The sequence below is a fragment of the Setaria italica genome, chromosome III (assembly GCF_000263155.2).
Source record: "Setaria italica strain Yugu1 chromosome III, Setaria_italica_v2.0, whole genome shotgun sequence".
Lineage (NCBI taxonomy): Eukaryota > Viridiplantae > Streptophyta > Magnoliopsida > Poales > Poaceae > Setaria > Setaria italica.
In genome coordinates this window covers 3,618,159-3,638,583 of record NC_028452.1, presented here as the reverse complement: position 1 = coordinate 3,638,583, position 20,425 = coordinate 3,618,159, and the positions used below count along the sequence as shown (strand labels likewise).

General features: G+C 49.0%; 4 protein-coding genes and 1 pseudogene across 4 annotated transcripts; 4 read left to right on the top strand and 1 right to left on the bottom strand.

Moving 5' to 3' along the window:
* Positions 1-955: 955 nt before the first annotated feature.
* Positions 956-3,053, bottom strand: LOC101777247 (signal recognition particle receptor subunit alpha homolog). Its single transcript, XM_012844381.2, is given in 2 exon segments — positions 956-1,408; positions 1,411-3,053. Coding segments are annotated over 2 exon segments (1,731 nt in total). The 5' UTR covers positions 2,882-3,053; the 3' UTR covers positions 956-1,148.
* A 562-nt stretch (positions 3,054-3,615) lies between these two features.
* On the top strand, positions 3,616-6,627 carry LOC101776840 (putative TrmH family tRNA/rRNA methyltransferase). Its single transcript, XM_004960385.3, has 4 exons — positions 3,616-3,920; positions 4,044-4,148; positions 4,685-4,811; positions 5,972-6,627. The coding sequence occupies exons 1-4, from the start codon at positions 3,702-3,704 to the stop codon at positions 6,187-6,189; spliced, it is 669 nt and encodes a 222-aa protein (XP_004960442.1). The 5' UTR covers positions 3,616-3,701; the 3' UTR covers positions 6,190-6,627.
* A 297-nt stretch (positions 6,628-6,924) lies between these two features.
* Positions 6,925-10,463, top strand: LOC101779981 (annotated as a pseudogene).
* Positions 10,464-11,517: 1,054 nt separating this feature from the next.
* On the top strand, positions 11,518-12,208 carry LOC111256680. Its single transcript, XM_022825038.1, has 4 exons — positions 11,518-11,523; positions 11,608-11,656; positions 11,751-11,819; positions 11,916-12,208. Exons 1-4 carry the CDS (start codon positions 11,518-11,520, stop codon positions 12,107-12,109), a joined length of 318 nt encoding a protein of 105 aa, XP_022680773.1. The 3' UTR covers positions 12,110-12,208.
* Positions 12,209-13,736: 1,528 nt separating this feature from the next.
* Positions 13,737-15,387, top strand: LOC101776438 (benzyl alcohol O-benzoyltransferase). The gene has a single exon (XM_004960384.3). It carries the CDS (start codon positions 13,837-13,839, stop codon positions 15,151-15,153), a length of 1,317 nt encoding a protein of 438 aa, XP_004960441.1. The 5' UTR covers positions 13,737-13,836; the 3' UTR covers positions 15,154-15,387.
* The last annotated feature ends 5,038 nt before the right edge of the window (positions 15,388-20,425 follow it).

The window sequence follows — 20,425 nt, the reverse complement described above, 5'->3', positions numbered from 1 at the left end:
TACATGCTAGAGCTTACCTCTTTCAGACAGCTGCTCGCAGAGAGCCTCGTCTCTCTCGTCTCTATCTAATCGTTTCTTTCTCTTTCCAGCATTGTTTTTTCTCAGATCTCAGAGCTTTGCATGCGGTCACTGCTAAGAGGAGGTGGCTCGAGGCATCGCCCTCGGGCGCCCCCGGTGAGCTCGAGCATGACGTTGAGGGGGCCGGGGAGGCCGGGAGGGTGCAGCCTCTCTTTTCTCTTCATTTCTTCTCTGCAGCTGTGTCTCAATTCCGGTGAGCGCGGTTGCGACTTGCGAGCGTGGCTTCTGCACGGATCTAATGGCGGGCCCGGCGACGCGCGGCAACTGTCACGCAGAGGAGCAGCGGCGGAGATCACACACGCCAGCGATGCGGTGACGCGGCGGCCGCACTTGCAGCAGTAGCAAGCTCAGCGGAGCAGGCCGGCCAAGCGGGCAGCGGCGCGTGCGTGCGACCAGGCTAGCGGAGGAAGCCAGCGGGAGCGGCATGGCGCGTATTGCCAGCCGAGGTGGCCCACGGGTTGGGCGACATCTCAGGCTGGTAGAGCAGCGCGGGGAAGGCCGGCGGCATCGTGCGCTGCCGAAGGAGCGACACGACGCGGGCGCCGCGGGCTGCCAGCAGCTCATGCGACTTGTCAAGTGAGGATTCACGGTGGCATGATGCTTCTTTAAGCAAGCAAAGCCGATTTCGCTAGATGATTCTGGTTGCAACTCGCATAAGAAAAACGCAGATACCCTCCCAACCAAGGACCCACCTGCCATGGACTGCTACAGTACCTGATGGCCTCTCCGCTGGTCCAGTCCAGGAACTTCAATATAGAAGTATAGATAGAAAGAACGTTTTCTACAATGTGACTGAAACTTGGAAACAGATGATTTTTGAATTTTTTTTAAAAAAGCTCACTTAGACAGTAAACATTCAACCCTGCAAAAGTACAAATGAAGGCACAGCCATGGCAGAAGATCATCAATTTAGTTTTCTTCTAAGTGCAAATATGACTATAAGTAGAATTCATGGCACTTTGTACCAAGTATAACAAAAAGGTACACGTCCAATGCGAAGATTATTACAAAGAGCATAGGGAACTGAAGGTAGTAACCAACAAGGGCAGAGAACGCATGTAGTAGTAGCGTCACTTGAGGAGGGTGTTAACAATGGACTTGACATTCAGCTTCTTCAGGTCGGTGTAAGACTGACCGCATCCCACGAACATAACCGGAGCCCCAGAAACGTAAACCATGGAAAGCGCTGCTCCAACCTTGTCGTCGACGGTGTCAAACTTGCTAAGCAGGATACCATCAATCAACCTTGCAGCTGGAACAGGCGACAGGTCGGCCAGTTTCTGGTTGAACTGGGTCAGCTGATCGACGGCGTCGTTTCCAACCAGCGCTTCCCGACGAACAAGACCAGGTCCGGGCTGTTGAGGTTGATGAGCTTGGAGAGCGCCCTCATGAGCGGTTCGTTGTCCTGCATGCGCCCAGCAGTGTCGACAAGGACAACATCTGATTTGGTCCGGGTTGCTTCTTGGATCGCTTGCTTCGCTACGACTGCCGGATCTCTTTCATAGCCCTTCTCAAAGATCGGTATCTGGAGCCTGCGAGCATGGGTGCGTAGCTGCTCAACGGCACCAGACCTGAAGGTATCACAAGCTGCAAGGGTCACACTGAGGTCATGCTGGAGGAGCCAGTAAGCGACCTTTGCAAGATTGGTGGATTTGCCGACTCCATTCACCCCAACGAATACGATGACATACGGCCTCTCACGCTCCTTGGCAGCGTGCACGTCTCTCAGAATGTCAATGGATCGGCTTGGGGTCAGAATGCGAAGAAGAGCCTCCTCCATGGCTGCCTGGACGGTGGAAGCTATGCTTGTGAAAGATCCTACCTTCTTGCCCTCAAGGCTTGCTGCAATCGATTCGCAAAGCTTCTCTGCGATCTCCTCCGCAACGTTCTTGGTCATCAGCCTGTCTTTCAGAGCTTTGACCGCAGGCTGCAGATCAGACTTGCCAATTACACTGTTACCTGCTGCAATGCTCTGGAACACTGAGGAGAACCATCCTTTCGCTTTGGAGACATCTCCAACCTGTTCATCCTTGTCCATCTTGCTTAGTCCCTCCTTGACTGCCACATGATCAGTCACCTTGCCCCTTTCAGCTGGGTCTGAGAAATCCAGCTTCTTGTGGGAAGGCTCCTTGTCGTGGTCCTTTTGTCTTCCCTTTTTGTCGGGTTTGTTCTTCTTTGTGTCAGTGTTCTTACTATGAATGAACTTGTCTCGCAGGAATTGTAACATACTCAGATTGAAGGCCCCGCCATCTTTGGGTTCGGGTTCTCCTGAATATTCGTCCTTCCCGGAGTCACCGTCGGAGCCGTCCTGCTTCCTCCCACCAGCATTACCCCCAGAATCTCCAGGAACATTGGAATCAACGTCGTGCGACACCGATGGTGGCGGCGCCGGACGTGACTCAATAGGCGCTTGTTTAGACTTGTTCATCTCCTCGGCGCGCGCTTGGGCTTCGAGGTGGAGCTGCCGGAACACGTCGCTGAAGCCGTCGTAGTTGGTGCGCTTGGGGTGGTAGATCCGCGCGAACTCCGCGCGGACGGCGGCGAGGAGGTCGTCGACGTAGAGGAGGCGGAGCACGCGCCGGTACACCGCCACGAAGACGAGGCCGAGCCCGTTGTGGAAGGCCCACTTGAACGCTCGCTTGCCGTCCTGGGAGGCGCCGGTGCCGTCGGCGGACCGGTCCTCGAGGAGGCAGGAGCGGATGAGTGCATCGATGGGGGAGGCCTTGACGGCAGCGCCGCCGCTGCCGCTGAGCGCCCACAGGATCAGGCCGCCGCGCGTGAAGATGAGCAGCTCCTCCAGCATCTTGCCCGGCCGGCGAACCTTCGGGTCGATGCGGATCCCTTCTCGTCTCACGGAGGGCGAAAATTTGGGCGGTAGTTCGCGGCGGCGAGGCGGCGGTTATATCGGAGAGTCACCGTCTCCGATCGGATCGGACTCTCCTATCCTCCCGGCTGTCTCCAGAGTCCTAACCGAATCGGTCTCCGTTCAATGGCACGGGCTCTATGACAGGTGGGTCCATGTTCTCGGGGTATCATCGGCATTTGGTCCCACCCACACGACCGACTTTTTTATTTTTAGCCCTCTATCGAAAAGATTCTTACAAATAGATCCTTGACGGAACCAATTCCAAAAATGAATCCTTAGCTTGGTGCCATCCATACTGGCGCCAAGCTACAACGTCTCGACGCCAGCCATCCTGGCGCCAAGGTCTATGTGCAGCCGCTTACGTGGGTGCCGATGTGACGGGAGCTTAGCGCCAAGATCTACGGCGCCAAGCTTGGCGTCATGATGGATGGCGCCAAGCCCCCGCTACGTCGGCATCCACGTCAGCAGCTGCGCATGGACCTTGGCGCTAGGGTGGCTGGCGGCCGAGACGTGTATTCCGCCAGGGGTGTATTTATGAGAATCTTTCGTAAAAAGGTAAAAAAACAAAAAAAAAGTCGGCCCCACACGATCCCTGTTGTGAATGGTGCACCGTAGATCAGATCCTTTCCGGGTGTAGGCCCCACATATCAGTGAGGCGGTGCACGGGAGCTATCCCTACGGAGTCGGCGACATCAACACAGCGGCGGCGGCAACATTGACCCCGACGAATCGAGCAGGCGCGGCGAAGACGGCGGCTATGGCGGCGGCGGCGGCAGTGGAGAGCGTGGTGGTGGTCCACAACGTGGCGAAGCGGCACAACGTGGGGACGCTGGCGCGGAGCGCCACGGCGTTCGGCGTCGCGGAGGTGGTCGTCGTCGGCCGCCGCGACGTCAGCGCCTTCGGCAGCCACGGCGCCACCTCGCACCTCCGCTTCCGCCACTTCGCCTCGCTCGCCCTCGCCCGCGCGTACCTCAAGGCAAGCAAGCCCTCTCTGTTCTGAAGCAGCACCCCCCGGCCTCACTAACCCCTAAACCCTAGTCCCCTTCGTTTTGTTTTGTGAATCATGAATGACAAGTTTCTGTGCGTGCCTTTGCTGCAGGATGAGAGAGGGTGTGACATTTGCGGTGTGGAGATAACCGATGACGCGCAGCCGGTGACCGCTCACCCGTTCCGCCGGAGCACCGCGTTCCTATTCGGCAACGAGGTTAGTGGGATTCTCTTCATTCAGTGCTGACTGCGAAATTAGGTTGGTTGGAATGCAATTTGAATGGTGAATCGTGGTGTAGCTTAGTTTCGTGGACTGGGATGGGAATTAGTGGTGTCCAATTGCGGTAATCGCTGCCATGTCTCACATAGTCAGATATGTTCATTGGGCACTTGTAAATTTTGTGCGAACACCTCATTCCTTAAAATTAGCTTTCCTTTTGTTGTTTCAATCAGGCACCTATTGAAGGCAGCATGGTATTGGTATTCAATCATTAATTAGCTTGACCAAAGTGTATTTGGAAGAAAAATGTATCTCTCTTACAAAATGTGCACATGCTTCGCATCAACTGTACAATCATTTGATAACATAAAGATGCTAACGCAGATGCTATTTGAGTTCTGTAATGAAAATTTTATAAAGGGCTGTTGCATAATACTACCCTAAACCAGTTAGAGGTTCTTATTAGTACACAGCCATAATTTGCCCTCTATTCTAAATTAACTGTCTATTTTTTGGGTGGTTTCATCTGACAGGGTACAGGACTCTCACAAAAAGAGTGTGAGATCTGTGACTTCTTTGTCTACATCCCTCAGTATGGTGGTGGAACAGCATCTCTGAATGTTACAGTTGCAGCTTCAATTGTTTTCCACCACTTTGCAGGTAAATTTCCATCCTGCTCCAGTCATTGCAGCATTTTTTGGGTAATGTATAACAAGTTAATGAAAATAGAAAGTTTGAATGTGCTTAGCTGCAAATTAGTCACACCAAAGTTGTTGCTTACTTGCTTTCGAACTAAACTGTCTTTTGGAGCTTTAGTGTGCCAAATTTCCATTATTGTACACTAAATACTCACATTTCTCTCTGGAAGCCCAGGTTGAGAACTATCTGTGGACATATATATTAATCGAGGTGATAGCTTGACCAGAATTGAGTAAAATATCTTCTGTGGCCTTATATGTACTGAAATTTTTTAAGTGGCACATACATGTTACTGTGAAAAAGTTCGAATTGAATGTTTGGTCCTGCAAAATATTTGTTGATGTGCTGATGTTTGCAAAAAATGGAATCTCAACTTTTAGTTTGTATAATAAAGCACATCCAGAGGACAACCTGATATATTGCTGTATCTTTTGTGGTGATTTCTGAAAGCATAAGTAATTACAATACTTCAACTTCATTACATAAATGTAAAATTTTGTTTAGTGGGCACATTATTAATATTGCAGAGGCAGGCTGCAATCCTGGTCTTATACATTTATAGATGCTAGTGCTAGTATTTGTTTCAACTATTACATCATATCTGTTCTTGGAAGCATTTGTTCTTTTTTTTTTATATGATCATCTTCAGTGTTGGCCAGGCCCATAAGTTGAGCATAAAACTGGTTTTTGTTAACAGTTACCCAGTACACCAAGTTATTTACCCTTTTTTGGTAGTTCTGCTAAGATGATGAACCAAATCTTTGCTATGGAACATTATTTACCACTAGCCCTGTAAGCCCAAACATGCACTCTTATGGGGTAGCAATCAACTGAAGGCCAGCTTTGATAAGTATGCATTCATCTCCTTAGCAGAAACCTGAGGCTGATGATATTGGTTCTATCTCAGTTGTTCTTTCCCTTTCTTGGCTCCAATCCAATACTGTATAGAAGCATTTTATTGTTAGAGATACTTGGAATCACAAGCACACATACTCACATTTTATGTTCTGAAACTGAACTTGATAAAGTTCTGACAGACATTTGAGAGAATTGGCAGTGACTTCATAGTTAACTGCATTTCCTTATCATAATTGCCTGAATTTTTCCATGCTTTCCTGCAGTCTGGGCTGGCTTTCCTGAACGAGGCAGAGAGGGCAACAAATTCATTGTAGCTGATAGACCTCAGGGGCACTCGAGGGGGCTTTACTGTACAGACTCGATTGAAGCACTGATTGAAGAGCGGAAAATGCGAAAAGAAAATGCATGTGATATACTTGAAGAAAATGGAAGCAGCCATCCTCAGGAATCAAATGGCCTAGATTTGATGTTTACAGAGTAGGCTTATCACTAGACAGCGTTATTACATCTCGTTTGTTGAATCAAGTCCCTGCGTTGGGGTTGATGACGCAGATTTTTGCAATACTACAACGCATAACAGAAATGTATTTCCAAAAGAGCGAGAAGTAGAACACAGATTTTCTTTCCAACCTTGGCATGGAGCAGAAGGGCGCACCGAGCTTTTGTGAAGCCAGGGGGTGAGAGTGTACCTTGAAACCCAGGGAGTGGTTAAAGCTCTGTTTCGCTCAGATTGCTTACTTTTTTATGTTCCCATGTAAAACAAGATGTGGTGCCTGTTGCTTATTGGAATTGCTCTGTTGTAATGTAGCCACCTAGGGGTTTGATACTTGGCACCTGACTTCCTCACTTTGCAGGAAGTTGGATGGGGGAGTTTGTATTTGCTCTTCAAATATGAAATTTATTCAGAGTTGCCATCCTTCGGGGTCTGTTCTTGTACCTTGCAAGATCATCTGCTGTTTACCTAATAAACATGACAAGTACAGGCGCAGGTGTGATGCCATTCAGCCCTTGATATGTCCCTGAAAGATTGAAAATTGTAACACGAGGCATCCTAAATCTGTCAACTGATGACAATTGCGGCGTGAGGAAGTTGCAACAACTCTAGTATCCTCTGCTGACGCCTCTATCTAACCGGAGGCAGAGGAGCACATCCAGGCCATGGCGATGCTCACCTTTGCCGTGCGCCGGCGCGATCCGGTGACCGTCGGTCGATGACATGGAGGTCATTCGTCGTCATACGCCGATCGCCTGCTTCTACCGCGGCGGGCCGCCGGTCGACGACGACCCGGCAGCCGTCATCCACCGCGCGCTCGATGATGCGCTGGTGCCCTACTACCCGCTCGCCGGGCGGCTCAGGGAGGTGGAGGGGCGGAGGCTGGTCGTTGACTGCACCGGCGAGTGGGTGCTGTTCGTGGAGGCCGACGCTGACGTGCGGCTGGCGGAGCTGGAGGCAGCCACCGGGCTGAGGCCGCCGTTCCCGTGCTTGGACCGGCTCTTGTGCTACGTCGAAGGCTCGAGCGGCGTGCTCAACTGCACATTGCTGCTCATCCAGGTGACCTGGCTGCTCTGCGGCGGCTTCGCCTTCGCGTTCCGCGTCAATCACGTCACGTGCGACGCCGCCGGCGTCGCCCAATTCGTTTCCGCCGTCGCGGAAATCGCCCGAGGCCTCCCGGCGCCGACGGTGCCGGCCGCGTGGTCCCGCGAGATCCTAGAGACGCGCAGCCCACCAAAAGCGGCTTAGGCGCTCCCTCGCCTTGCCGATGCCGCCGCCACCGTTCAGGGACGTGGTGCAGACGGTGGCGGACCTACGATTTTACCGTAGGTATGTAAAAAAGAAATTTTATTCAATTCGATAAAATCATTTATAGTTTGGTAAAATTATATTCTAATTCGGTAAACCACGTGCACTGGACAACATGGTGTAAGTTTTAAATTTAAAAATTATGCTAGAAACAACAACAAATCACAATATAAATAGTCAAATGAAATACAAATAGTTTGAAATATAGCATAAAAGAAACTTACAATATTACTTGTTTGCTTTGTTTACATGCTATTTTTTGAATGATATGAAAGTCTTGATTATATTATCTTCATTCACTTGGAAGAAAATATCCTGCTCAATAAATGTGACTAGACAATCGTCCAACATACTATCACCTAGCTTATTCCTTAACTTTGTTTTCACTATAACCAATACAGAAAATACCCTTTCAAACACTCGTTGTTGCTACTGGTAAAAGCAATATCAATTTGAGAAGCAAGTAAACCATATATACATTGTGCCTCCATGTTAGAACAAGCTTAACTGAGAGATCAACGATGTTGTCTAGATTCTTGAGGTTATCATCTCGTCGCATGTCATCAATATAATTATCAAGTTGCAATTCAAGTTTTAGCAAATCATTGTTGGAGAAGTCCTTAGGATAAAAATTTAGCCAATCTATGTACCTTCTGGGCGTCAAACGAAGCAAATGAATTGGAAAGACTGAAGGCTGCCATACAAGAAAGTAGCTCCATATTGATCTCATCGAACAAGCTCTTGTCTAATTTGATCAATGATACCAATATATACGAGCTTGTCTAATTTGATCAATGATACCAATATATACTTCTCTTCTAAAATGATCATCATTTGTTTAGTTTCGGGCACAGGCGTTATTTTCCATATGGCACATAATCACCATCATAGCAGGAATTTCAACATCGTGTTTAATGGCCTCCCGCCGAACCTCGCGGCCACTACCTTCGACTTCGAGGTGCTCACGGCGGCCCTCTGGCCGTCTGGCGCGCCCGCACGGCGGCGCTCGATCTCCCGCCGGACGAGGGTGGTATCCGTCGTCAACTTCCGGCACGTGCCCGAGCTTGGGCTCCCCGCCGGCTACTACGGCAACGCGCGTGCGTGCCCTTGGGCCGTGGTTGCGGTGACTGCGCTGCGGGGACGCTGCTGGCAGGCTCGCTGGGCGACGCGGTGGCGCTGGTGCGGGAGACGAAGGCGGCGGTGCAGTGACCGCCGAGTACGTGCGGTCCACGATCGACCTGCTGGACTGCTGGTGCTGCGCGGGCGGCCGTATGTGGCCATGGCGAACCTGTTCCTCGTGTCGGACAACCGGCACGCCGGGTTCCAACGCGTCGAGCTCGGGCGGGGCGAGCCGGTGTACGGCGTCCCAGCGGCGCTGCCGTTCGGGGTGAGCTTCTTCGTCCACATCGGAAACGGCGGCGGAGTGGGTGCAGTTGGCGCGATGATCGTGCGCCCACGCCCGGCCATTGACAGGTTCGCGCCGCGGTAGAAGAAGAGGAACGGCACCTGCCCGCGCAGCGTCTCCTGGCCGTCGATGTCGGACAGGCGCTTCGTCTCGCGGGGCGTCGGCTCAGCAGGGCCGACGAGCTCTGGGTCAAGCCGGCGCACGGTGAAAGTCAGCGCCGATGCCGCCGTGGCCGCTGTTCAGTAACATGGTAATCCAGTGCATGGAAGGTGAGATCTCCATGGCGGCCGGGGCCGTGACCTAGGACGCGGCGGACGGCGCAGTGGCGCTCATCGTGCCGGATGGTCGCATGCTCGCAGAGTGTTTGACGAAATGCCATAGATGTATTCAGCCCCTTTGATCTCGTCAAAGCACGACCACCTCGCTGCACCTCCTCCATCACACCATTCTATGGCCGAGCTACTAATCTAGCTATACTTGCTAGAAATTTGGAGGAGGGCGGAGAGGTTGGAGCTCAGTGCCATGACCGCCGTCGGCCATGAGAAGCGGCAGCCGGCTACCTCCACCGCTCCACTGCAGCGCCCCTGGGCTCCCGTAGCTTCCGCCGCATCCTCGCTGGCGAGGACCATCCGCTCTCCTCTTCCTCTCCCTCTCCCTCTCCCTCTCTCCCTCCCTCCCTCTCCACTCCAAATTTTTTATCCAAACCCTAACCCTAGCTTGTGTTGTTGATTTTTGACGGATGCTCAGCTTTCGGCAAGCTCTTCGAGAGGGGCCGGGGGAGAGGGAGACTTGCATCAATCAAGACGAGGAGTAGGATCTGTAAGGTGCGTCCGTGTTCTTTCTTTCCCTCGAAGCTTTTTAATTTTTTCAATGTAAAGCATCCCAAAAAATTGGTAATTTGAGTATGGATGTGTCCCAAAAAGTTACTAATTTGAGTATGTTGCGTGCCTCAATTTGATCCGTGCCGATGTTGATTGGGTCTACTGGATTAATAAATATATTTTCACTATGATTTATTCCTTGGTGGTTCTTGTTGAGTGGCAGGATTACTTTGTGTCTCTTCACCTTTTTTAAATGTTTGTTGTTGCCCTATGAAATATATGGTGCCATTTATGAATTGCTCCATCCAGTAAATTGCCAAATCAGATAAAGGTGATCTACATAGACCCATTTGTATGTGAGGAACTGGCAACTGAGGCATCATTTGAAGTTATGCAAGGAGAACATTCTTGCTGGTAAGTAAAGTTTATAGTTTCCCCATTTTGTAGCACTTGTCATTATAGAAAAAAGAATGTTAATTTCCACGGCATGTATGCATGCATTGAGAGTAATAATTCACAAAATACTGTTGACTTGCCAATTCTAACAGCTAATCAGCTATGCATTGACATGTTTACCTTCCTCCATTGCATATGCAAATCCTGCTTGCACTCATGTCTGTATTATCTTTTCTCTTCTTTAGGTGAGGCTCAAAGGAAGAATTGAGGAATAGTCCATAAGCCAATGTACCACATCTACAGATTAAGGGTCAGCTTGGATCCCTTGCCGGAGCTTGCCTCGCCTCGCTGGGCAAGAAGCATAGTGTTTGGATTTGCTTGCTGCCTGCCTCGGTGCCTGTGATAGCAAGCTTTTTGCTTGCTTGCTGCAGCGAGCTGATTCAGCTCTCCTTCCCTGGCAAGGCTAGTTTTGCTAGGCATGGCAAGGCTAGTTTTGCTAGGCATGGCGAGGCTAGCAAAGCTAGCAAGGGAACCAAGCAGACCCTAACCTTGTCCTAGATTGTTCATATGGAATTCTGAATTTGCCAACCATTTGAAACTCTAAGACATGTTGTTATTGTGTTTATCAATTTGATGTGTGTTATCATTTTGAAGCTCTAAGACATTCAGTGTTGAAGTTAGCATAACTTGTGTTTATTTGATTTTTCCATGGAACCTCAGACGCACAATATTAATATTTAATTTATGAGGATGTTTTATTGTCATGTATGCCATACCATTTGCTACTAGCAATGTAGGATGCAGCTTATATATAGCAAATATTTTTCTTGTTCTAGCTTTTTAATCTTTAGAGTGATGGCACCAACTCGTCGAGGAAGGAAGCCTGCACTTCCATGGAAGTTTCTAGAGGACAGAGACTGGAGGCTTGAAGTAAAGGAACGTGAAAGGGGCAGAAAAGATAAGGTGTCCACACATTTTTATTGTTATTTACTTTTCTATCATTGACAGGTTCCCATATTGTTCTGGTACATTTCTCTGATTAATGGTGCAGCTTTTTGGACATATTTGTAGTTTGCGAAATTCACTGTAATACATTTTTCTCACTATATATTCTCACAACATACTCAAAGTTTTTTTGTATCTTAATATTTTTTCCAAATAAAATTTGTCGTAGAAAGTGAAAGACTGAAGCAAGTTAAATTATAATGCTTACATGTTCTGCAGTATTGGAAAAACTTGGAGACAGGGAAGATATGCAGATCAATCAAGGAGGTAAAAGATATTCTGGAAGCTGATGGTATTTGCTATACCGAGCCACCAACTCAAGCCAAGGTGAGCTAAAACCATTATCTAAGTTGATCAATTTTGCCTGTTGAAGCTAGTGTCATGGATGTCTTTCTCCAATAAAACCATTATTTCCACCGGTAGCTAACGTGTCCTACATACAACTTCATATCATCTCTACCTTTTATATAGGGGGCAAGTTGCAAGACTACTGTGGCAAAACCTACAGCTACCAGCCCAGGTGAACTATTAACCAACCCCCCAAGATGTCGTTTAGATGATCGCACCATGTATGTGCATTCTCATGAGCTCATTATTTCAATCTATATTTTCAGCCAGTAAAGAACTGAACCAAGAAATCCCCAAGGATATCACCATTGATGTTGTTCCAGAACAGAACGCTGGTGAGCATATCAGTCCAGTCTTGCTAGCATTTTCCTTTAGTTTGTTTACAGATGCTGCAAAATTAAATATTGATCTTTTCTTTTTCACCCTGATAGTTGTGCCACCAGGAGATATCATAGACAACAATGCCCACGGTGACGGTGGACTGGCAGTAGCGCCACCAGGAGAAATCGTAGACAACAATGCCCACCGTGATGGCGGACAGGAAGAGGTTGCTCAAGAACAACAGCATCATGGACGGATGAGAAGTTTCGATCTCAAATTCGGATTACCTGGTTGCTGGGAGTAAAGCCCTCAGCTCTCATGGTCGCAAGTAAAATGGACTAAGGTAGAATGCCTGGAAAATAATGGTGTTACCCTCGTTCATGGAACACATTATACTTTTCGTTTGGTGTTATGCATGCGCATGTACAAGGAAGTCTCTGTCTTAGTCTTAAAACGATATGTATCTCTGTGACTGTCTTACTCATAAACAACATGTACGAGTTGAATTGTGATGCTGTTCTGAACACTGTGACCTCACCTCATCATTGCGCCACGCAAAGCAGCGGTGGCCAACGGCGCAAGCCCGTCGCAGAACCGGCCATGGATGGGTTCACGTCAGAGATAGTGATGTTGGCCAAGGGTGGTGGTCCGGGCAAGTGCCTGTGAAGAAACAGTGGGGTATCGATCTACTCCTGAGGTTCACCTTGGCCAAGGAATGCTGTAACTTTTTAGGCGTTCAGATCCCAGATATACTACTGAAAAGGTGCAACACTTAGGATAGACTATATTTCAACTATTGAAAATATTATTTGAGAACATCACAAATAGAAAAAAGGTTTTAACATATTGTTGGAAAATTTATTGAATGGGTCTTTACAATTATTGGATTAGGTCCCGTCCTTGCTTTAGGCTATGACGATGACGACTAGAGATCCTGCAAAGAAACCTCTGCTGTTATACCTCAACGCAACAAGACAAAACCGGAGGTCAGAGTCTGATTGTCTGAACGCTTAGTCGCAGCTAAGCTGGGACTTTGGCCGTGCCGTGCCGGCCCGGGCCTCTCGTGCCTCCTGGACTTCTATGCACGTTAGGCACGTTGTGCCGTGCAGTCTTTTACTAAGTCCAAGTACGGCTCGTGACACGCCGGTACGACTTCATACCGTGTCAGTCTAAGCACGACTCTCACTATGCATGCGCTTATTTTTTATTGGTGCTAATTTTGCTTACACGTACTTTGCTCTCACTAGGAAAAAAAATCTAAAATTAATAGAGGAAACAAACATTATTATACATATAGATGATGTAGGTGAATGTTATGACTGTCTGTGGTCATACGAGAATGCAACATTGTTATGTTATGAACGATCGTTCTCATGATTAAGGTAGATTTTGTGGTTTTCTTCATAGGTAGTAACTATGTTAGGCTATATGACACATAGATCCAATAATATTAGGACAAAATAGTTTATAAATGTGCTAATAGGTTATTTCTGTATCGTGCCAGCCCAAGCACAATCCAAAATATGTGTCGTGCCGTGCCACCCGTCGCGCCAAAATCCTAGACACGGTCTAAAATTTACCATACCATGCTTTGAGCCATGCCAAAATGTCGGCCAACGAATAGCACGGCCCGTCCCAGCTCTACTCGCAGCCAGCATCTTGACGAAAACTACAGTATAATTTGGCGAAAACTACAATGTACAATCCCAACTCCCAAGCCTCTGCTCCCAATACTCATGCAATTTACTCCTCGTCGTTGTCAGTTAATTAGCGCTGAATTTTTCCCTACTACCCCCGCCGGCTTATTCCGACAAATGCAGCATCATTTCAGAAACAAGGACTACGAACCAAGCATCTATCATCTCAGTTCGAAATATCTGTCCAAACTTAAAAACGACGTGACAGTTCATTACGTTCACAAAGCCTCTCGTCTCGGCATATCTGAATACTACGCACTTCCGAAAGGCAGTCACTTCAACTTCTTGGTTTTTTTGGCGGAAGGAAGCAAAGGAGCACGTCGGGGCGCCGGCCATGACGACGGCCGCATTCACCTTCGCCGTGCGCCGGCGGGAGCCCGTGCTCGTCGGCCCTGCCGCGCCGACGCCGCGCGAGACGAAGCGCCTGTCCGACCTCGACGACCATGAGACGCTGCGCGGGCAAGCGCCGTTCCTCTTCTTCTACCGCGGCGGGGCGCACGCGCATGACCGCGACCCGGCGGGCGTGATCCGCCGCGCGCTCGGCGAGGCGCTCGTGCCGTACTACCCGCTCGCCGGGCGGCTGCGGGAGGTGGAGGCGCGGAAGCTGGTCGTCGACTGCACCGGCGAGGGGGTGATGTTCGTGGAGGCCGACGCCGACGTGCGGCTGGCGGACCTCGAGGCGGCGGCCACGGGGCTGACGCCGCCGTTCCCGTGCATGGACCAGCTGCTGTTCGACGTGGACGGCTCCAGTGGAGTGCTCGGCTGCCCCTTGCTGCTCATCCAGGTGACCCGGCTGCTCTGCGGCGGCTTCGTCTTCGCGATCCGGCTCAACCACACCATCTGCGACGCCATCGGCCTCGCCCAGTTCGTGTCCGCCGTCGCGGAGCTCGGCCGCGGCCTCCCCGCACCAACCGTTGCGCCGCCATGGTCCCGCGAGCTCCTAGAGGCACGCAACCCGCCAAGGCCGACGTTCCCTCACCGCGAATTCGACGCCGTGCCGCCGCCGCCGCCTCCGCCGCCGGGTGATATGGTCATGCGGACGTTCACCTTTGGCCCGTCCGATATCAGCGCCATCAGGAAGGACCTCCCACCGAACCTCCGGGACACGGTCACGACTTTCGAGGTGCTCACGGCGGCGCTCTGGCGCGCCCGCACGGCCGCGCTGGAGCTCTCGCCGGACGAGGACGTGCGCCTGGTGTTCATCTCCAACATCAGGGGCTTGCCGGAGCTGGGGCTTCCCGCCGGCTATTACGGGAACGCGTGCGTGCCCATGGCGGTGCTGGTCACCGTGGAGGCCCTGCTCGGCGGCTCGCTGGGCGACGCGGTGGAGCTGGTGCGTGAGGCGAAGGCGACAGTGACCGCCGAGTACGCGCGGTCCACGGCCGACCTGCTGGTGCTGCGCGGGCGGCCGTATGTGGCCATGTCGAACCTGTTCCTCGTGTCCGACAACCGGCACGCTGGGTTCCAACGCGTCGACTTCGGGTGGGGCGAGCCGGTGTACGCCGGCCCGGCGGCGACGGTGTTCGGGTTGAGCTTATTCGTCCACGTCGGGAACGGCGGCGGGGTGGGCGCAGTTGCCGCGATGATCACGCTGCCGCTCCCGGCCATGGACAGGTTCGCGTCGGAGGTGAAGACGTTGATGAAGGGTTAGTGACGCGTTCTGGGAAGGCCGGCCGGTAGCCAAGGCAGGGCCGCGCCGCCGCGCGAGACCAGCAAGCCCCTGCCCGGAATTATCATGTGCACCGATCAAACAGTAATAGAGAAATTCATCGCCTAGCGCGCTCCTTTTGATTTCGTTTCCTCCTTGCTCCTTAGTTTGTATGATCAATAATGTAAGGAAAACTCTAACTTTGAATCGATGAGATCAGTCTTCTCTACGGTCCAAGATGCTGTGCAGTTGTGCAGTCCTGCCATCTCCATCGAACCGAAGAAATAGACGTCAAGAGCACGTGCTCTCATGCAAATCACCGTTAACATTGCCCTTAAGGGCAAAATTTTCTCTCAATATCCTTTCCACATCTCCGTCCTACTAACCACTTTCTTTCTTGTTCTTACAACCGACATAAGAGGCGTGTTTAAATTTATTTTGCTATTATTTGTACTTGAGATCGATGAAAATAAAATTGCTTATCTTATAGTTCTAAGTAATCTATAGGAATAAGAATGGTAGCATCTCTTCAGACCTGTCTTATATATGATGGAGTGGGCCAAAAATATGCAAACATTATTTTTAGCAAATACTATACATGATATATAACTCCTAAATTTTGGCTAGTGCAAAACTACATCTAATCCAAACTATGGGCCTGTTTGGCAGAGCTCCAAGCAGCTCCAGATTCAAAAAAACAGCTCCGCTCCTATTTTTTCCAGCCAAACGGTGCAGCTCCGTGAACTCCAGATCCGAAAAAAATTGGATCCAGCTCCCAGATCCACCAATTCCACGGAGCACCCAAGGGGGTGCTCTCAAAACGCTGGTTTTGTAACCCCTCATGGAGTTGGTGGAAATTACCCACCAATGCCATCGATTACACACATCCCGTACCGGTTCGACCTCTGTTTAATTCCTCCGCGCGCCGCCCCTCTGTTTTTTCATCGTAGAATTTTCCTTCTCCTCCCCCACCGCATCCAGCGCCGGCCGCCGCCTCGTCTCCGTCGGTGGCCGGACCGCCGCCGGGAATGAGGAGATCAGGTCCTCCTCCACCTCCTCCGCCCCCTTCATCTTCCAATCCGGCCCCTAGGGTTGGACTTTCCCGTCCCGGCCCCGTCACTGGCGCGCCCGGCGGCGTCACTGGCACGCCCGGCGGCGGGACCCTGGGCGGCGCGCCCGGCGGCGCGGGCCTGGGCGTCGCGCCCGGCGGCGGGAGCCTGGCCGCCGCGGGCCTGGGCGGCGCGCCCGGCGGCGGGACCCTGGGCACTGCGCCCGGCGGCGGGAGCTTGGCCGCCGCGCCCGGCCTGGGCGGCACCTGCCTGGCCGACGCGGGCCTGGGCGGCGCGCCCGGCCTGGGCGGCGCCTGCCTGGCCGCGGCTGGCCTGGGCGGCGCGCCCGGCCTGGGCGGCGCGCACGGCCTGGGTGGCGCAAGCCTGGCCGCGGCGGGCCTGGGCGCCGCGGCCGGCCTGGACGGCGCAAGCCGGGCCGCGGGTGGCCTGGGCGACGCGGATGGCTTGGTAAGATCCATCAATCCCGTTGATTTCACAAATTCCACATGATTGCAGCAGATGATTTCTTCCCTTTTACCTTGGTTGTAGTAGCAGTTTGCTTTGCCGTGGGAATGAAAATAACATTGCTAGATGTGCGTATTTGGTTTAAACTTTTGTTGTGCTCAATTAAAATTTGCTTTTTTTGTGATTGTAATAGTTGCTACATATTGTGGCAAATGTGGTTCATGTTAGCCGGTGGTTCAATCGTTCAGTCGCTTTCAAGTGGATTACTGATACCATCATTCATATGGTTTGCTATGAAAAGCGGTTTAATTGTATTTTCAGGGAAAACCATGTCAAATTGTATATGAGTAGGATGTATTTGATGTCAACAGGGGTACACGGTATCTTTTGTTCTAAAAAATTGTTTACAACCAGTATTCATATTGTGACAGTTCAGCTCAAACAATTTGTTACCTTGGAACGTTGTTGGCTTAGTTAAAAAATAGTATTCTTATTGGAAGCCTTGGTTGCAGCAGATGATTTCTTCCCTTTTGCCTTGGTTGTAGTAGCAGTTTGCTCACTTGACACCTGGTGCTCAATAGAAAGGGCTTCAGGTTGATTAGTACCACTCCTCGACACGCACCTGACCAAGTAATTTAGGTTATGTCTTTACATGGAAACTGCTACCGACAACTCGAATTAGCTGGAGCAACTCTTCCTATAAATAAAAACAAAGCGACGCTCTTAGATCAAGGATATGAAGTTCAACCAAAACACATCCACAAAAGATTGTCCTAGTAATTCAGCATTTCTAAAAGTTACAGCTCTATTATACATCTCAACATTTCCTGGTCAGCTCTCCAAGAGGTTCTATCTGGGGTAAGGGGTAATGTGTGCATGCGTGCATTTTATAGCAGGTTAGTGTGCATGTGAGTATGGAAGCGTTTGTTAAAAAAATACATAAAAAGAGGAAAATCATAAAATATAGACAGAGGTGCATTAGTTAGAAAAATTAGAAGATTTTCTGATTATGGGGCAATCTAGTAGGCCTTGTATTATTCTGTTGGGCTGTCGTGATGGGCTGTTTGACTGTCTATTTTTCAGCTTCGGCCTACTGTCAATATGCTTTCTGTTGGGCCATCGTTTTTGTTTGGCTGTCCGGTAGGTATAGCAGAATGTGCAGAACGTCTCAATCTGTTTCTGGATGGTTATGATAGCTTCCTGTCGCGTGTCCTGTTCAGATCAACAATGTACTCTGCCAAAAATGATAATGTGGACCTGAGAGGAAGGTATGACAAATAGACCGGCCAATTGCCACACATTGCGTAACAAAAAGCACACACACTACAAATTAGCCTAGGGCCCGGGCTGAAATGTTTCAGTCTGTATGCAAAACAACAACGAAACCGACAACTTCCTATTTAATTGAATCCATTAATTTTGCTTCAACTATTGTTATATTTATGTGCTTATAAATGATCTGTTTACACGAGGTTCATCATACTGCCTTATAGAATAGCCTTGTAATATTCTCTTGGAGCTCCATATGCTTGGCGTGCTATTTTGCTATTTTTGCACCAGGAGCCAATTGGGATTATTGGATTATTGGAAATATATACTAATTGGATTATTGGCAAATGGCATGTAGGACGCAGTGATCGGCGATGAGTTCCTGATGGCATCGCAGGCATCTTCTACACCGGTTGCGCAAGCTAGGAGGCGTGCTACATCAGCTAACAAAAGGGCAAGGGATGATGAGGTATATTTTTCTTCCATTGTAGCAGAGCTGTTGTATAATAGAGTTGGAATTTGAACAATATTTTGGGGAAATCATTAATAGGGTGATCATATGGATTGGAATGATGGCTATACCACCATTGTTTGCAAGTTGTTTGCTGAACAAGTTAGAAAAGGAAATCGACCAAACACTCATTTGAACAATGTGGGATATTCCGAGGTGAAAGAAAGGTTTTTTCAGAGTACCGGTATCATGTTGAAAAAAAGTCAACTTAAGAACAAGTGGGATAAGTTGAGGGGTGATTTGTCTGCATGGAAAAAATTAATGAGAAAGCAAACTGGTACTGGTTGGAACTGGGAGAAGGGAACTATCAATATGGACGCCGAGTGGTGGAAAAAAACAAAAAAAGTGAGCACTTCTCGCATGGTATTTTGTTCATATATAGATTATATTAGTCTTGTATAATTTCAATTTAATACCTTTGTCAAACACTTTTAGGACATTCGTGGCGTGGGGAAATTTAAGAATAGGCCTCTCCAAAATGAAGATGAGTTGAAGGTGATGTTTGGAAATATCATTAATGAAGAGCAAGATCATTGGAATCCTATGAGTTCCAACCCCATCATACCCCCAAGCCAAGAAGCACCCAATCTTATGAGTTCCAACTTCATTGATGCCGAGGATGGGTTAGAGATGGGTGGTAACAATGATTTAGACAATGGCGATGAGGTCCAGGAGGTTTCTCCTTCCGTTGCCAATGCTAAGAAAAAAGTACATGTGATCCTTGATAAACCTAACAAGAAATCTAAGGCAAGCACAGCATTAGTTATACAAGAACACATCTCCAAGATATCAGATAATGCTTCCTCTTTTGTGGCAAGCAGGCAAGCTGGGATCACTATTGAACAAGTAATGGACCATGTTGCCGCATGTGGGGCTGCGTGTGGCAGTGATGAGCATTTTGTGGCAACTGAGCTTTTTGTCAAGAAAGAGCAAAGGGAAATGTTCATGACTATTCCCACCAATGAGGCTAGGTTTAGTTGGCTTAAGAGGAAGTACGATATGATGTTTGCAAAGTGATGGCCGAGTGATTTGCCATCTTTTTTTTAGACATGTCATTTTTATTCATCTATGTCATATGGACAAATTTGTGATGCTTAATTTGTTGTCATTTTTAATTCATCCATCTTATGTTGTTATTTGGACATGTTATTTTTATTCTTGCAGTTGTCTAGTGATGATTCTAGTGATGAGAATGAGGAATTTTTCAAAACTATCCTAGGAGGTGCTATGCTTGCTCAAATATATGTTGATATGTTCCTTACTAAAAACCCTACAAGGACATCTACCACCAGTGGAATGTGTTTTATTTTGGAGACTTTGCACACTCCAGGCGAATGCCATAGCCAGTTGCGTATGAGCACAGAAATCTTCTTTGATCTTCATGGCTTATTGGTACAGAGGTATGGGCTAACACCATCGTTGCACATGTCTACCGAAGAGAGCTTAGGAATTTTCTTATTTATCTGTGCGGGAAATGAGTCTAATAGAAAATGTCAAAATCGATTCAAGCACTCTGGTGAAACTATTAGTCGAAAATTTGAGAATGTTCTAAACTGTTTGATGGCCATGGCAAAGGATTTCATTAGGCCAAAAGATCCAAATTTTCATAATGTTCATAGGAGAATAAGGGATGATAGGCGAGCATATCCACATTTCAAAGATTGCATTGGAGCACTTGATGGTACCCATATTCGTGTTTCCCTTCCACCGGATGATCAAGTGAGGTATATCGGGAAGACAGGGATAGCCACCCAAAATATTTTAGCAGTCTGTGATTTCGACATGCGGTTCACATATGTGTCAACGGGCCAACCAGGAGCTATGCATGACACAAGTGTGTTATACAATGCATTGAGTGTGGACGAGAAATTCTTTCCACATCCACCGCAAGGTAAAATTTATTGGAATAGTTATTTTACCATTATACGTGACTACAAATAAATTTATTTTTTGTCATCATTTGTAGGTAAATACTACGTTG

Coding starts and splice junctions, on each gene's coding strand:
- LOC101776840 (XM_004960385.3), top strand. CDS start 3,702: ATGGCGGCGGCGGCGGCAGTGGAGAGCGTGGTGGTGGTCCACAACGTG. Junction 3,921..4,043: donor TCGCCCGCGCGTACCTCAAG/GCAAGCAAGCCC, acceptor CCTTTGCTGCAG/GATGAGAGAGGGTGTGACAT. Junction 4,149..4,684: donor CGTTCCTATTCGGCAACGAG/GTTAGTGGGATT, acceptor TTCATCTGACAG/GGTACAGGACTCTCACAAAA.
- LOC111256680 (XM_022825038.1), top strand. Junction 11,657..11,750: donor ACCTACAGCTACCAGCCCAG/GTGAACTATTAA, acceptor CTATATTTTCAG/CCAGTAAAGAACTGAACCAA. Junction 11,820..11,915: donor TGTTCCAGAACAGAACGCTG/GTGAGCATATCA, acceptor TCACCCTGATAG/TTGTGCCACCAGGAGATATC.
- LOC101776438 (XM_004960384.3), top strand. CDS start 13,837: ATGACGACGGCCGCATTCACCTTCGCCGTGCGCCGGCGGGAGCCCGTG.